A 17,368-nucleotide genomic window follows, 5' to 3' on the forward strand; every position below is an offset into this window, starting at 1 on the left:
AGGAGTAAGAAGTAAAGGAAACAATGGAAATGTGATAGAAATAAGGAATGAGAGGAGCCAAAAATAGAAAAGAAAAATACGGGTATGTGAACTTCACCTCTGTAGCATATAAATCAACAGTTGCCTTGGAAGTAAAAGAGTAAAGTAGATCTAGTAACAATAACAGCTAACATTTGTTGAGCCCTAATGATGTGGCAGGTTCTGTCCTCACTACATATAAAGATGACACCTGATACCCATTTTACAGAGGAAGAAACTATAACACAGCAAACTAAATAAATTTGGTTAAGGCCACAAAACTAGTCAGTGCAGAGCAAGAATTTGAATCCAGGCTCTATACCTCTAAACCATACTATGACTCTATACCATACTGAGAACTTTTTTATTGCTTAACTTCATCGTGATTTGAAGGTGAAAGTGGATAGATTTCTAAAGTTAGTCACACAAAGGAAAGTCTGACCCCTGTGTCTATTTGTGACTCATTCTCTCTCCTGAACTGTGCCTTTTCTTACAGATGATAAGAGAGTTTTTCAGAATAGATTGCTGTCAGCTTTGAAGTCTTTCAAAGGTAGGTAGGAAATGTAATGACAAAGTATATAAAATTGAGATTTTTAAAATATTTGTATTTTTTCCTAGTTATTAGATCATGATTCCTCTGCCATTCCTTCTGTATATTAATCTTCTTTTTTTGGTGCTGTATAAGCTTGATCCCAGGATCAGACTCAAAGGAATCAGTCCTAAGTATCTCCACAATTGTCTTTCTATGCACTTTTGAATAGGTCTAATTAGACTTTTAGCCTTCACAGTGTTGAAGGCTAATGCTCATAAATGCTTAGCTGTGAATTGTTTTCTTCTATTTTTTTCAATATTAAATGTGTCATGTGCTCACTAAATATAAATTAAAGAAAAAATGATCACTCATAATCCAACTATCCAATCATGACCACTCTAAATATTTTGAAACCCTATGTAATTAAAATAGCTATAATCTCATAGAGTCAAAAGTGCTCTAACATTCCATTGGAAGACTCCATAAAAGACACCAATGTACTAGTCTTGGTAAGTCAAACATACTCTTCCTGTGATGAAATACACTGTTATCACTATAGTTAACCAATTAGGTAAACTGGTTGGCTTGCCTAAGAGCCAGAATATACAAAAAATTGTATCTAATACTAGAATCACATTGGCTTAAGATGCTCACAATATGATAGATAGAGGGGAAATGAATCCATCTTCTTGAATAATAAATTGATGTTGTCCATCTGGGATTACTCTATGTGCTTGTTGACTGCAGAATGTCAGAATCACATGCATTATTTACATTGTTCATTTTATATATATTTTTACTGAGCATATGATTTTAATTCATATATGTTAAATGATTATATGATATAACTTCACCCTATAAAATAACATTATTTTCCTATGGCAATCACCGTTTATAACAGCTATGGCTATGTACTTTTCCATGAAATGAATATAATTGTTTGCTTATCAATACCCTGTCATTAGATATCTAAATTCTGGGTCTTGCTTGCTTGCTTGCTTGCTTTCTAACTCATCAGCACAAGAAGTATTTTTCTTATTGTATCTTTATTGTTTTTTTTTTTCTTACATCTCCATCCCTTTCTAAGGAGGAAAGATTGATGCCAATAACCTGAACACAGTTCTCAGGAACATGGGGATCAAGCTCAAAAATAAGGAATTTAAAAATGTTATACAAAATCAACCTATTGACGGTGAGCAGTGTAATTATATCACCTTTTAAGAGAGACTTAGAATCTTGGGATCATGTTTAAGAATTTCTAAAACTGTTTTAGCCACTCTGACCGGCATGAGGTGGTTTCTTAGTGTGGTTTTAATTTGTATTTCCCTGATGAGGAGGGATACTGAGCATCATTTCATGTGTCTGTTGGCCATCTGGATGTCCTCTTTGGAGAAGTGTCTGTTCATGTCTTCTGCCCATTTCTTCACTGGATTGTTTGTTTTTCGGGTGTGGAGTTTGGTGAGTTCCTTATAGATTTTGGATACTAGCCCTTTATCTGATATGTCATTTGCAGCTATCTTTTCCCATTCCGTCAGTTGCCTATTAGTTTTATTGATTGTTTCCTTTGCCGTGCAGAAGCTTTTTATCTTGATAAGGTCCCAATAGTTCATGTCTGCTCTTGATTCCCTTGCCTTTGGGNTTTTTATTTATCTTTCTGTTGCTTCATTGTTGGTGCATAAAAATGCTACTGATTTCTGTACATTGATTTTGTACAACTTTGCTAAATTCATGGATCAGGTCTAGCAGGCTTCTGGTGGAGTCTGTCAGGTTTTCTATATAGAGTATCACGTCATCTGCGAGAAGTGAAAGTTTGACTTCTTCTTTGCCAATTCTGATGCCTTTTATTTCCTTTTGTTGTCTAATGGCTGATGTTAGGACTTCCAGCACTATGTTAAACAACAGTGGTGAGAGTGGACATCCCTGTTGTGCTCCTGATTTCAGAGGGAAAGGTCTCAGTTTTTCCCCATTGAGGATGATGTTAGCTGAGGGCTTCTCATAGGTGGCTTTTATGATGTTAAAGTAAGTTCCTTCTATCCTGACTTTCTCGATGGTCTTTATTAATAAGGGATGCTGAACAAATCAGGAGACTATCGATGCTGGCGAGGATGTGGAGAAATAGACACCCTCCTACACTGTTGGTAGGAATGTAAACTGGTGCAGCACCTCTGGAAAACAGTGTTGAGGTTACTAAAAAAAATTGACAATAGAACTCCCCTATGACCCAACAATAGCACTGGTAGGAATTTACCCAAGTGATACAAAAGTGCTGATGCATAGGGGCACATGTACCCCAATGTTCATAACAGCCCTCTCAACAATAGCCAAAACATGGAAAGAGTCTAAGTGTCCATCAAATGACGAATGGATCAAGAAGATGTGGTTTATCTATACCATGGAATACTACATGGCAATGAGAAAGAATGAAACCTGGCCATTTGTAGCAACATGGATGGAACTTGAGGATGTCCTGCTGAGCGAAATAAGTCAGGCAGAGAAGGACAGATACCATATGTTTGCATGTATCGGTGGATTAGGAGGAACTTAACGGAGGACTATGGGGGAGGAGAAGGGGTAAAATAGTTGGGAAGGGAGGCAAACCATAAGAGACTCTTGAATGCTGAGAACAAAATGAGGGCTCATAGGGATGGGGGAGAGAGGAATGGGAGTGGTGGGCATGGAGGAGGACTCTTTTGGGATGAGCACTGGGTGTTACATGGAAACCAACTTGACAATAAACTAAGAAAAAAAAAGAAACTATACACACGTACACACAAAAGAAAAAATAAAAGAACATTAAAAATAAATAAATAAAAATAAAAATAGAAGAATTTCTAAAACTAGATTGATTTGAGGAGTTTAAGCTATTTTTAAGAATCATAGAAAAAACTTGGTCTTTTTTTAAGTTTATTTATTTACTTTGAGAGACAGAAAACGTGTGCCTGCAAGTGAGTGAGGGGCAAAGAGAGAGAGAGAAAGAAAATCTCAAGCAGGCTCCCTGCTGTTAGTGCAGAGACTGATGCAGACTCAATCCTATGAACCATGAGATCATAACTTGAGCTGAAATCAAGAGTCGGACACTTAACCAACTAAGCCATCCAGGCGTCCAAAGAACTTGGTCTTAAACTAAGACGAAATCCTGTCTTTTTTCATTTTTATTCATCTGAAATTGTCCTCCTATTCAACAATGATTAAAAATGCAGAAAGAATATTCACAGCCATTGTGATGCCGGAGAATGGTAAAGAGAAACAAACATGGAAACAGTGGGGAAAATGAATGAATGCCTAACTAAGAGAACCTGAAATAATTGAGAGAAAAATACACATATTGGAAGTAGTAGAACATCATTAATATTTCCACCATTAATATTATATCTAGTAACCACATGTCACCACCATTTTGAGATAGATACAGGAGTTGAAAACACTCAAGAAAAGTTAACTGCAAATAGATGGAAGATGTAAAGCCCCTTCCTCGGTATCTGTGCTAGATGTAAAGTTCACAAAAAATAAACAAAACAAAGCCAACTGGCCTTTATGAATGATACATTCTTCCATGCTTAAAGTATCTGAAGTCCTAAGAACTGGAGATAGTACATTTGTGTAGTCAGACCCTGTGTTCAAGGAACATGAGCCAAATGCCATTGTCCTTCTTACCAATAAAGAATCAAGCACTCAAACCAGGAAATCTAAATTTAAGGTAAAATATAAATTATTTAGTCAAATATATGGACTTTCACTGAGCCCTAGTCCCAATTTTTCTAAGTCTTATGTCATTGTCTAAATTTTTTGTTTTGTATTACAGCTGATGGAAATGTTTCTCTGAAAAAAGTAATGAATGATGTGAAAGCAGTTACAGGCAAGTTAAAAGTTATCATAAAGATTAAAATTCTAATTATTTAATGACATTTTCCCATCTTGTCTTTTCGCTGAACACATAAATCCATAAACATAGTACTAATTTCCATGACTCCACCTCAACGAAATAACTAGAGTATTTCCAGTAGCATTGCATCAATAAATGGTTGTTTCCTTATTCATTTACCATGCCTCCTTACTTTTTGAGATAGCACTATTCTGAATTTTATATTGTCCATTTTTCTTTTTAAAAGTCATAGTCTTATTACCTATATAATAACAACATAGTCTTTCATTTTGCTTCCTCTGCTTCTATAAAAACGTTATCATAAATAGTGTGCAGTGTTCACTAACCCTAGTTATGTGCAGGTTCTTGAACTTGTTTTTTTAAGATCATTGTGAGAAATGTATAAAGAAAAGCAAGAAATCATTGTCCAAAAAGTCAGGATAGTGATTACCTCTGGAGAAAGATCGTGGATAGGGATTGGGAAAGAGTGTGAGAGATCCCCAGAGTGTTGTCATGTTCTATTTCTCACCTAGATGGTGGTTACAAAGGTGTTGTTCCAAGTGCTTATGTCTGATTCTCCAAAGTCAGTCTTTGGATTGTCGGGATTAAAAAAATTTTTTCTCATTTCTCAGTAGCAAGTCCTATATCCTCTAAAATACTTGCCTGTAATAATTCTTCTGATCTTCACCACTGGAAAAAACTGAAAATCTATGTCAAGAACAAACAAACTATAGCCCATGGACCAAATCTAGTCTTCTGCCTCTTTTTATAAATAAAATTTTATTAGAACACAGTCATATTCTTCATGTATGTATTATTAGTGGCTGCTTTTGTGCTACAACAGAAGAATCTGTAGAGTAGCTACAACAGAGGCTCTATACCTTGCAGAGCCTAAAATATTTACAGTCTCTCCTTTTACAGATAAAGTTCACCAATCCTTGATCTAGATCACCACAACAATAGTTGAAGTAAAAACTGGAGCTTATTGTCCAAATAACCTAATAATTTTGGAGGAAAACAGCAATGTTAAGTTAACCTTTATATTCTAATTTACAAGACAATTACCTAAAACCCCACTTTACTGACAATTGTACTTTCTTATCCCCAATGTTATGAAAGTGCATCTTTCCCTAGGGTCAAGGGAATACATTCTAAGTTTCTGCCTGCCCTTTACCCCACTGAGCAGGACTTGCTGTGCCTTTGTCTTTTATCTAGTAGTTGGAGTGGGTGATGTATAAACATGGGCAGTTTTGTTTGATCTTTTTGAATACTTAGATAATTCTTAATATTGTCAATTATACTTGCCATTTCTGTTTTTTGAAGGAGAAAAAGTTAATGTCAAAGATCTGAAAAATATTCTAAAAGATATTGGGATAGAATTCACACCTAAAGAATACCTGGAACTGGTGAAAAATCTTCAAGTTGATGGTAAGCATTTTAGATACTATTAGAGCTTTCAAGGGAGGTGGTCTGGGTGTTTAAGACAACTTTTTAAAAAAACTATACTTATTTTTTCCTTACCTTCCCCTATGTTCATCTGTTTTGTTTCTTAAATTCCTTATATGAGTGAAATCATATGATATTTGTCTTTCTCTGACTGACTTATTTCCGCATAATACATGCTAGTTCCATCCACATTGTTGTAAATGACAAGATTTCATTCTTGCCACTGAGTAATATTCTATTGTGTATATACAGTACATGTTCTTTATCCATTCATCAATCAATGGACATTTGGGCTCTTTTCATAATTTGGCTATTGTTGATAGCACTGCTATAAACATTGGGGTGCATGTGCCTCTTTTAAATAGCATTTTTGTATCCTTTGGATAAATACCTAGAAGTGCAATTGCTAAGTCACAGGGTAGTTCTACGTTTAATTTTTTGAGAAGCCGCCATACTGTTTTCCGGAGTGGCTATACCAGTTTACATCCCCACCAACAGTGCAAAAGCGTTCCCCTTTCTCCATATCCTCACCAACATCTGTTGTTTCCTGAGTTGTTAATTTTAGCCATTCTGACAGGTGTGAGGTGGTATCTCATTGTGGTTTTGATTTGATGGTGAGTGATGTTGAGCGTCTTTGGAAAAGTGTCTATTCAAGTCTTCTGCCCAAACCATAAAAGACTTAAATACAGAGAACAAATTCAGGGTTGCTGGAGAAGAGGCATGTGGGGAGATGGACTAAATGGATGATGGGCATTAAGGAAGACACTTGCTGGGATGAGCACTGGGTGTTATATATAAGTGATGAACCAATACTACATTATTTGTGAACTACTCTACTTATTACATATTCCTAATTTTAAAACAATAAAAAGAATGTCTAAGAAATTTTACCATAACCTTGTTTACCCTTTAGAAAGTCCTTTCTTTGGGAGTCAGCAACTCTATTTTCTTGAATCCTACCTTTGGATAGAAAATTTTCAGCTATTTTGCTTTCACCCCCAAAACTAAAAGTTAAGCTGAGAGATGTAAGAAAAAAGTGAGGGTGGCAGGAATAAGAGAGTAGAAGAAGGAAAAGTCCAAGAAAGTGAAAGAAAAATATGTTCATATTCCATTATGGCACCTGCCACCGATTACTGGCTTTGCACTTGGCCACACACAGTGCTCTGAGAGTTTTCTCCCTTCCGTGGTTTCAGATTCATTGGAGGGTAAAAATCAGAGTTATCTCTAAGGCAGATCACTTAAAAGTATCTTTGTGAAGTGGCATGTTTGTACTATCTCTTTAAATCTCTATATCACTTCATCTGTGATGTCAATTGTGCCTTTTCTTGCAGATGATGGAAACATATATGAAAACAGATTGCTGGATTGCTTGAGATCTTTCAACGGTGAGTAATATGATGACAAGAAAGATAAATAAGATTCTCCCGCCTCACATTTGTTTTCTTATTTAGCTATTCTCTTGTGGCTGTTACCACCTCTCATATGAACAGATTCTGTATTTATTTTGCTGCTGTGAATATAGCTGCCTTGTTCAAATTATTTCATCTTGCTCATTAGTGAGTTTGGTTTTTGTCAAATTTAATTTAAGAGCATATTTAAATCTGGGTGTACATAGAAAACATGAGGTTTTGGTAGGGGCATCTGGGTGGCTCAGTCTGTTAAGCATGTGACTCTTGGTTTCAGTTCAGGTCATGATCTTGAGGTTCCTGAGATCATGTAGGGCTCTGCACTGACAGCATGGAGTCTGCTTGGGATTCTCTCTCTCTTCTCTCTCTCTCCACTCCTGTCCCGCTTGCAGTCTCCCTCTCTCTTTCTCTCTCTCTCTCAAAAGAAATAAAATTTTAAAAAAAGAATTGGCAGTTGTTCTGGGCATTTCAGTGACTAGAAGAATGAAACTCAGCATTTATGCACTGCCTACCAGAAAAAAAGTTTTCACTTGGTTGTCTCTACCATTATAACTCACTGGAGAATGAATTTGTACTTTGTAGGATTGTCCTCCAGACCAAGGAAGAGGTTATAATTCTAATTTCACTTTGTCCACCTTTGTGCACTTGAATGTGTTCATTCCCTGATATTTTTGCATGGTGCATGAGAATTAATTGAAATTTTTTCCTTTGGAGAAGGCATTAAATTTCTCTTGTATTCCCAATTCTTTCTTTAGGCGGGAAGGTTGATGTCAGTAACCTAGGAAACGTTTTGGAAAACATGAAAATCAAGTTCCCAGATAAGAAACTTAAAGACTTATCACAAAACCTACCAACTGATGGTGAGCATCATAGATACTAGAGACCTCTTAAGGGAAATTTAGACTTAAAAGCTTATGTATGAGAATTCCTAGAACTAGATCCGTTTGGGTGTTAATATGACTTTTTAACTCTTTTTAACTCTTTAAACATGAAAGAATATTTTGATTCAGTGTATTTGCATTAATCTCAAGGTGCATGGTACATGTGTTAGAATGAGTTATAGGTGATAAGTATTACTTAAAAGAAGGTGAAGGAAGGCTTGTTCCCTGCAGGGAAGAGGTTGCTAATTTCACATTAACTACGTGATTTAAGTATCTTTTAAATGTCATATCACCCAGCGATACAATCCTGTTGGAGAAATGACTAAAAGGGTGTGACTACTGGTTGACCACTGAGCTGGACCCAGGCAACCAGAGGCTCCTCACTCCCTCCCTTGTCCCTGGAATATATGCTCTGCCAACCATTCCCACAGCGAGGGCCATATTCAAGGATGTTGTCTTGAAAGAACAATGTGTTTGAAACCTTCTGGACAGTATACTTGACTGAACCCAGTTAAGGTCTCTATATGAACTTTAAGATTCCAGAGGGTAGATGCAGAGATCTACTCATCTTGCGGGCTACCCAGGAGAATCCTTGTATGTAAGTTCTCTTGCTTATTAAAACTGCCACCTACCAATCTAGAATGGCCCGCCTCTTTCTGCCTTCTGTTGGGGGAAGGGGGGTGGTACGGTTTTAGATTTCATCCAGGTAGTTTCCAAGGTTGTGAATCAACCATTCCTCTATACCTATACATTCCTGATCCCCTCCTCCTGTGTTTTGGCACTAGTTTTCATTTTTATTCCTTCCTGGTCTACATTAGGAACTTTAAACAGCAATATTTTACTTTCTTTCAAATAGCCTTCTAGGAGTACCCAGCTGGCTCAGTCAGAAGAGCATGCGACTCTTGATCTCAGGGTGTGAGTTCAAGTCTCACATTGGGTATAGAGATTATATACATAACATACATACACATAAACAAAACTAGCCTTCTAATTCTCTTACTCTAATTACGAAGAAATGTAGTCCTCATATTCATCAAAAATACTAGTCCCTGCATTTCTACATTTGCTTTCAATACATAACTCCTTTTAACTTTATTTCTTTGACTGTCTAGCTACTCTCTCTGTCATATCTGCTGTACATAACTCCAGCATTTGATCACCTTAGTCATTCAAATCTTCATTCCTATTTCTGAGCCTTGCTAAAGAAAATCCTATAAACTTACAGATCAGTGCCCCTCCAAACTCATTTCCTCTTGGATAGTACAAGGACCTATTTTCCCCTTCCCTATATTAATGTTGTTCCATGTCTTTTAATACTATCTTGTGTATTTTTTCAACTCAGCAAAGCATTATTAGTAGCAATGTTTTATAAAGTCAATATTCATCAGATTTAACCACGTTTGCCCTTTCTTTGCTATTCATTCTTACTTCAGATCTTTTATTTGGGGTAATTTTTCTTCTGCTGCTAGTAATTTCCTTTATTTAGGGTCTACTAATGACACATAATGATTTGGGAAGTGTTCGGGGCCTGAAAGTATCTTTACCCTTACTTTTCAAAGATATTTTCTCTGGGTTTAGAATTCTTGATGGACAGTTATTTTTTTTTTTTTCCTCACACTGAAAATACCATTCCATTATCTTCTGCTTTATAATGTTGGTGATGAAAGTCAGCTATGAATCTATTGGTCTTTGGAGGGTACTCTTTTTTTTTCTTTTAAAATGTTTCTTTGTTTCCAAAGTTTCACTATAATGTGGAAGATAAGGATGGATTTCTTTTCACTTATTTTCCTTGGGATTCTTTGGGACTTCTGAGTCTGAAAATTAGAATCTTTCATCAGATCTAGAAAATTCTCAGTCATCATCTGTTCCAATATTGTCTGTATCCCATAGTCTTTATTTTCCCCCTGGAACTCCAATTAAATGTATACTGAACCATCTTCCTCTCTCCTCCATGACACTTAGTCCCTCTTCAGTATTTTCTATACTTTTCTTCCTGTGCTTCATTCTTGATAATTTTGCCTGACTTGACCTCCACTATGCTAACTCTTCAGCTATCTAACCTGCTGTTACATATACTATTGGCCTCTTGTTTTAGTTTTTGTATTTCAATAAAAATACAAATAATAGTTTGTGGTGTTTGTATTCTTTTTTGTATTTTGTCTTGTATCCTTTTGGGGGGTTTTGTTTTTATTTGTTTTTAATTTTTTTTAATGTTTATTTTTGAGACAGAGAGACAGAGGGAGAGAGAGAGAGAGATAGAGCAGGGGAGGGGCAGAGAGAGAGGGAGACACAGAATTCAGAGCAGGCTCCAGGCTCCAAGGTGTCAACACAGAGCCCGACATGGGGCTCGAACCCACAAACTGTGAGATCATGACCTGAGCTGAAGTTGGACGCTTAACCGACTGAGCCACCCAGGCGCCCCTGTTTTTCATTTTTAATTTCCAGAAATTCTACTTAGTTCTCTTCTGAATCCAGTAGCTCAGGTTTTTAGTTTGTTGTTCCCTGCAGATATTTTCCAATTAAAATGGTTCTCTTATAATCTTGGCCTCGTAATTACAATTAATGAATTGTTCGTGGAGGTTCTTTTTGCCTCTTTTGTTTCTTCTGATTCTCACTTATGGTGTCCTTGTTTCCCTCTGTGTTTGGTTATTTACTATACGCTGTTCAATGTTTTGAAAAATCACTGTGAGAATTCTTCGAGACCTGAAATGAAATGCATTCCTCCAGAAAGGATTTGCTTTACTTCCTATTCATTTGAGTTTACTATCTGTCAGAGACATCTCAATGACTTTTCATTACTATTCCCCTCATAAGGGGAATATACTTTCCTCAGCTCTGCTAAATTAGTTACCACTACCTTACTTGCTTTCTAATTTCCAAATATTTGTGAAGTTTCTTGTTCACTGGTATCTCCTATATTGTTGTCCTTGTGAGTATATTCTTTTATTATTCCTTTCCTATCATTTTAGTGAGGTTTTCAGGAAGAAGAGGAAATAAATACTTGTGGAGAGTAAAGGTTTTGAAACATTACCCTAGCCGACAAATTGATCAAACTATTTTTTTCTGAGAAAAAAAAAATTAAATAACTGAAATCCACAGAGGGATCGCCAATTAAAAATCGAGAAGTGAGAGCCATTGGGTTTAGTCCTCAGGCTGGAGGATATTACGTACATCTGGAACAAAGATAAGCATTTACAAACCCAGATCAAATAAATAATACTCTGCTTCCCTCAGTGGTTCCCATTGTCATCATGTGCATGATGAGCTATTACACCTTTGCTGTTGATCCTGTGAAATCAGCAAAACTTTTCCTTGCTATTTTATTTTTTTTCCTTGCTATTTTAGAATAAAAAATAAAAGAGAGATTTCTGAAAGCGTGTCCTGATAGAGAAGCTGAAGAAGACCAAAGCTTTCTTCTTACCTAGGCTCAGTGAAACAAGTAATAAATAAAGGCTCCGTGAGGAAAGGAATCATGTTGCTGTTGTAACACCTAGTGCCTTCCCATATATGCAGATACTTGAAACTTTATAAATTATTTGTTGAATGAATGAGGAATTGAATTAGTTAAGTAATATGTTTCTTAGCCTCTCTGCAAGGCCCTCCACAAGGACTTTCCAGTTATGGTCATCAATGGGCATTAACTGATAGTTAACTGGGAGTTTGATGTAAAATGACATTGTGCTATATATGTAGCAAGAGCCCCCAGGGTGCAAATCTACCAACTAAACATATGGAGATGGTATACTGGAAACTACCCTAAAGGAAGAATGGGATTCCATAGTAATAAATGGCATATGTTTTGGTAAGAAAATGCTAATATATGCATAATTTCTAAGTTTTCTTTTTCGTACCCTAAAATATACTGCATCTGCAATCCTGGAAAAATATACTGATTTCAGAGCTAATTCTGTCATTCTAACATGTTTCACTCCACTGTTTAATTTTTTTTAATTTTTTAATGTCTTTATTTATTATTGAGAGACAGAGAGAGACAGACTATGAGCATGGGAGGGGCAGAGAGAGGGAGAGACACAGAATCGGAAGGAGACTCCAGGGTCTGAGCTGTCAGCACAGAGCCCATCGCAGGGCTCAAACTCACAAACTGTGAGATCATGACCTGAGCCAAAGTTGGATGCTTAACTGACTGAGCCACCCAAGTGCCCATCCACTGTTTAATTTTAAAGTCTTTAATATTACTTTGTGCAAAGCCTTATGGTGCTTACTGGGTTAGGATGTCTGGATGGAATACAAAATAAATAGAAACCTTTTTTTTTTTTCAATTTAAAGACACTCACAATCTTTGAGTACATAATGAACATACTTATTAGAAAAAAATGCAATAAACTAAACTAACTTGGCAGTGTCAATACTGGAAATGTTAAATGAAGAAATAGCTAGATTTAAATTTCTGAACTGGAACTTTTTGCTCTTGTTCCCAGCATCTGGGATAGTAGATGGCATAAACTGAAGAGAACAAGCCTGAGGAGGGAGATGTTACATGGTGTGTGGAGGTTGAGATATTAAAAGAAAGCAGCAAATAAATAGTGAAATAAATAATTAACATTTTTGAAGGGGCACCGGAGTGGCTCAGCTGGTTAAGCGTCCGACTTTGGCTCAGGTCATGATCTCACAGCTCGTGAGTTCAAGCCCCACGTGGGGCTCTGTGCCGACAGCTCAGAGCGTGGAGCCCACTTCGGATTCTGTGTCTCTCTCTCTCTGCCCCTCCCCAGCTCATGCTCTGTCTCTGTCTCTCCTCAAAGAATAAATAATGAAAAATGTTTTAATAGTTAATATTTTTAGAGCATAGTTTTCCATTTCTTGCTAATTTGCATATGTGTATTCAACAACAAATCGTAAAGAAATATTCTTTTGCTCTATTTAACAATCATTCTCTATCAGTGCACAATTGTGTCTGTCTGAACCATGGCTTATATCTTTTTAGCTTCTGGGATGGCTGATCTGCATAAACTGCTAAAAGAAATAAAGAAATTCACAGGTGAGCAAGATGTTTTGTGAAAAGAAATAAAACAAAGAAAATACTTCACATTCACATACATATTTAAGGTTGTGTTTTCTTATTCTGTCATTGACTGTTAACTTCTCCTTTTTTAATGATTAAAATTTTATTCTAATGACATGAAGATTACATTGGATTATTTATGTTTTGGCAAAAATGTTGCACTGTTCTCTTTATAACAAGTCCTATATTCTCTGAAATTTCATTTTTATTTTGTGATTCATTCCAATGGGCAACACACCTGTTCATTTACTTAAAATATTTAATTACCATCTACTGTAACCCAGTAAATGTTAAGGTGAAACTTTGACAGGGATACAAATAATGTGGTCAGGGTAGATAATCTATCTCCCAAGTCAGGCAAAGCAAAGAGTAACAGATTTCAGTGATGATAATACAGTTAAAATTGGGTAGCTGTCTTTATATAACTTAGATCACTTTGCCTCCTATATATTCCTTTCTATGATCTGGGTTAACTCCTCTGAGGTCATGAAGAGCATTAGGAATAAGTATTTTATTTAGAACTCAAGAAATACTTTCTGATAACTATAGATAACCCTTTTTTTCTTAGTTTATTGTCAAGTTGGTTTCCATGTAACACCCAGTGCTCATCCCTACAAGTGCCCTCCTCCATGCCCATCACCCCCCTTCCCCTCTCCCCCACCCCCATCAGCCCTTAGTTTCTTCTCAGTATTCAAGAGTCTCTCTGCTAGGAATTTACCCAAGAGACACAGGAGTGCTGATGCATAGGGGCACATGTACCCCAATGTTCATAGCAGCACTTTCAACAATAGCCAAATCATGGAAACAGCCTAAATGTCCATCAACTGATGAATGGATCAAGAAGATGTGGTTTATCTATACAATGGAATACTACATGGCAATGAGAAAGAATGAGATCTGTCCATGTGTAGCAATGTGGATGGAACTCGAGGGTATTATGCTGAGCGAAATAAGTCAGGCAGAGAAAGACAAATGTACTGTATGTTTTCACTTATATGTGGATCAGAAGAAACTTAACAGGGGACCATGGGGGAGGAGAAGGGGAAAAAATAGTTGGGGAGAGGGAAGAGACAAACCATAAGAGACTCTTGAATAGATAACCCTTTTAAGCTTAGACACTTCATCATTTGGAGTCAGTAGGCAATTGTCATCTGTTACCATTCCCATCTTTTAAAGGAGGAAAAGTTGAAGCCAAGGATATACACAAAGTACTGGGAGACATGGGAATAGAGCTCACAGATAGAGAGCTCAGGGGGCTGTTGAAAACATTGCCTATTACTGGTAAGTGGTTTCTATATCACTGTATATGTAGAGTATATCCCTGTGCTAGTGTAAACTTTAATGTGAGAACATCTAAAGAATGGACCCATCTGGTTTCCTATAAAATTCTAAAAGACAAAAAAGACCAAGACTTAGTTGTAAAGAAATTAGGCCTTTGGCTTTTAGGTTTACTGTTTTGGGAGGCTATGATATCTTCAAACATAGTTCCTGCCCTTAAGAATATCATTACTCTAAAAAAAAAAAAGAATATCATTACTCTGAGGTGAATGAAGATTAAGCAGGGCAAAGACCAAAAGAAGGCTAAATTAGCAGGTAGTAAAGGAAGGAAAAGGAGAAATCAGGATGGAGGAAAATGTGTATCTATTTCAGTGTAGAAGAATGGACAGACTGTCCACATTAAAAAATTTCTCTTTGTCTTATTTTTTTCTTATTTATTAAGAGGTATGTAGGCCCGGGGAGTGTAGGCATGCAACTTAAGATGATATTTTTAATGTATGTATTTATGAAAGTTCACTCTTCCTACTCTTGGTCCATATAACCTTTATAATTTTTTGTACCTTAAATGTGTCTAATTTTACAGCTGATGGAAAGGTAGAGAAAAATACATTACTCGATCATATACAAGCTTTTCCTGGTAAGTGAGAATCTCAACAAGAAGACAAGTAATACTAAGATCTACAAACTTTACCTTAGCTTTTAAAGACCTTATCGTTATACAATAACTAGGTTATTGAGTTTATTATCCCATTAGCCTGTAGATCTACTTTAGATGCAACTACATCCAATGTGATAATTTATTATTCTCTGATACTAAAAAAGTTTCAAAAAATCTATTTGCTATCCAGAGCTCTAATTAGACAATAATTCATCGGATTCTATATGTAGAATATATATATATACACACACTGAATATATTCTGAATCTATACTATATAGCCACTATATATGGTGCTATATATATGTATGTATATATGTAGTATATATATACATACATATATATAGCCACTATATATGGCCATATATATGTGTGTGTGTGTGTGTCTATATATATCTTTCCTGCAAACTATATAAAGGACCCCTGAGATGAGATTGGAGGAATACATCCTATTCTTAACTTCCACAATAAATTTCTATTGTGGAATGTGTTCAACATGTACCACAGGTAGCCCTAAACAGCATTTTGTTTTCTTTTTTTAATTATTGTGCTGTGGATTTGTTTCATTCAGTTGATGTGTGAATATAGCCAGTCGGTTCCTATTTTCATCCCTATTCCTTCTTCCCTAAGGTGGAAAGTATCGCGCCTCTAAAATGCAAGGCATCCTGGAAAACTTGGGTTATGAGCTGGACGATGAGGAAGTTGAGGACCTGCAGAATCGTCTGCCACATGATGGTGAGCTTGTGGTTCCACCTTTAGGGAAAGTGAGCTCCTCTAATAAAACCTCCAAATGTATTCATATGGGAAAAAATGTATCCTCTCAGCTCATTATTGTTTAAATCAGTAATCTGTTAAACAGTGACACCCCGCAGAACTAAATTCCTAGATGCCAACTAGAAGTCGACAGACCTAAGAAGCAGGTAGAGAAATAAAACAAAGGAAAGTAAAGTCAAAGAAGAAATTTTAAAATCAGTGATCACTTTCCCAAATCTTTCCTTGTCTTGAAGATTACCGTCAGGTGGGAGATAGTTTTCACTGGCCCTGTTTCTATCTGAGACTTCCTCTAACATTGTCTGGATACATGTGCCCCACGCTTCTTGCTCCCCTTTCTGGAAGAACTCTTTGGTTTGTCTGTCTTTGGTTCTTTCTTTTTGTTTGTTTGGGGTTTTTTTGTTTTTTTTATTTTTTTTAATGTTTTATTTATTTCCAGGAGAGAGAGAGAGAGACAGCGTGAGCAGGGGAGGGTCAGAGAGAGAGGGAGTCACAGACTCTGAAACAGGCTCCAGGCTCCGAGCTGGCAGTCAGCACAGAGCCCGACGCGGGGCTCGAACCCACGAACCGCAAGATCATGACCTAAGCGAAAGTCGTACGCTTAACCGACTAAGCCACCCAGGCGCCCCATGTCTGTCTTTGGTTCTTAAACACAGCAGGCCAGCTATTGGAAGCCTCTCTTTTGTTTTCCAAAAGGTGGAGCTGCAGCTCAGGTTTTTTTTTTCTTTACAAATAGTTTACCGTCAATTTGGTTTCCACATAACACCCAGTGCTCATCCCCACGAGTGCCCTCCNCTCAGGTTTATGGTTTCTCCCTTGTCCACAGCGCCCGGAGTGTGCTCTGAGGGCGCTGCCTGTTTACTCTCACCACCGCACTTGCTCACAAGGAGCTTGCTGCAGAGTTGGGAGGAGGTATGGGCTTAGCACTCAGGGTGTTGGAGGTGCCCACACAGGCCAGATGTGGGGTTCCTCCAGTGAGGTTCTCGCAGCAGCTCATGGACAGGCTCCTCTACTGAGTCTGAAGGCAGTCAGCAGCAAGCACACCCGTCGAATGCTCTTTAATATTATCTGCCTATTCCTGATCTTCCTTTCTCCAGTCATGGAGGTCCCACCTCAACACTTGGGGTGCTGCAGGGGAGAAACTGGCTTCTCTAGCAGCGTTCCACACAGCTGGGGTAGCTGGACGACCACTCGCAGCTCTCCCATCCCTCTCGGGAGAGATTGCCACCAGCTAGTGTAGCCCTGTGCTGTGCTGCCTGGAGGGTAGGGCCGCACTGACAAGATTGCTCTTACCCTCTCCATTGCGTCCAGACTCCTGTGGAGGGCCGGCATCTCTCCTCTGGAAGGGTGGACCTCCACGAAGCCCCACTCACTGTGGGTGTCTGCCCAGGTCTGCACTCTTCTGGATTTTCTTAACCACGGGGGGGTTGTGGATGATTTGCAAGTTCCTGCTGGCTCTCCAGCCTGTACCAAGGTCTGTTTACCTGTTACCCAATA

General features: G+C 37.5%; 1 protein-coding gene across 1 annotated transcript in view; it reads left to right on the top strand.

Annotated features, from left to right (window-relative positions):
* LOC144244976 (uncharacterized) overlaps nucleotides 1–17,106 on the top strand; it is a 135,770-nt gene extending 118,664 nt beyond the window's left edge. Inside the window, exons 44-55 of the mRNA XM_077780356.1 lie at nucleotides 515–568; nucleotides 1,638–1,742; nucleotides 4,353–4,406; nucleotides 5,736–5,840; nucleotides 7,190–7,243; nucleotides 8,020–8,124; nucleotides 13,088–13,141; nucleotides 14,342–14,446; nucleotides 15,027–15,080; nucleotides 15,731–15,892; nucleotides 16,698–16,783; nucleotides 16,969–17,106. Of these exons, the coding sequence (XP_077636482.1) occupies nucleotides 515–568; nucleotides 1,638–1,742; nucleotides 4,353–4,406; nucleotides 5,736–5,840; nucleotides 7,190–7,243; nucleotides 8,020–8,124; nucleotides 13,088–13,141; nucleotides 14,342–14,446; nucleotides 15,027–15,080; nucleotides 15,731–15,892; nucleotides 16,698–16,783; nucleotides 16,969–17,106 (1,076 nt within the window). The remainder of the gene's footprint in view (nucleotides 1–514; nucleotides 569–1,637; nucleotides 1,743–4,352; nucleotides 4,407–5,735; nucleotides 5,841–7,189; nucleotides 7,244–8,019; nucleotides 8,125–13,087; nucleotides 13,142–14,341; nucleotides 14,447–15,026; nucleotides 15,081–15,730; nucleotides 15,893–16,697; nucleotides 16,784–16,968) is intronic.
* Nucleotides 17,107–17,368: the final 262 nt, after the last annotated feature.

The sequence above is a fragment of the Crocuta crocuta genome, unplaced genomic scaffold (genome assembly GCF_008692635.1).
Source record: "Crocuta crocuta isolate KB4526 unplaced genomic scaffold, BGI_CrCroc_1.0 scaffold288, whole genome shotgun sequence".
Taxonomy (NCBI): Eukaryota; Metazoa; Chordata; class Mammalia; order Carnivora; family Hyaenidae; genus Crocuta; species Crocuta crocuta.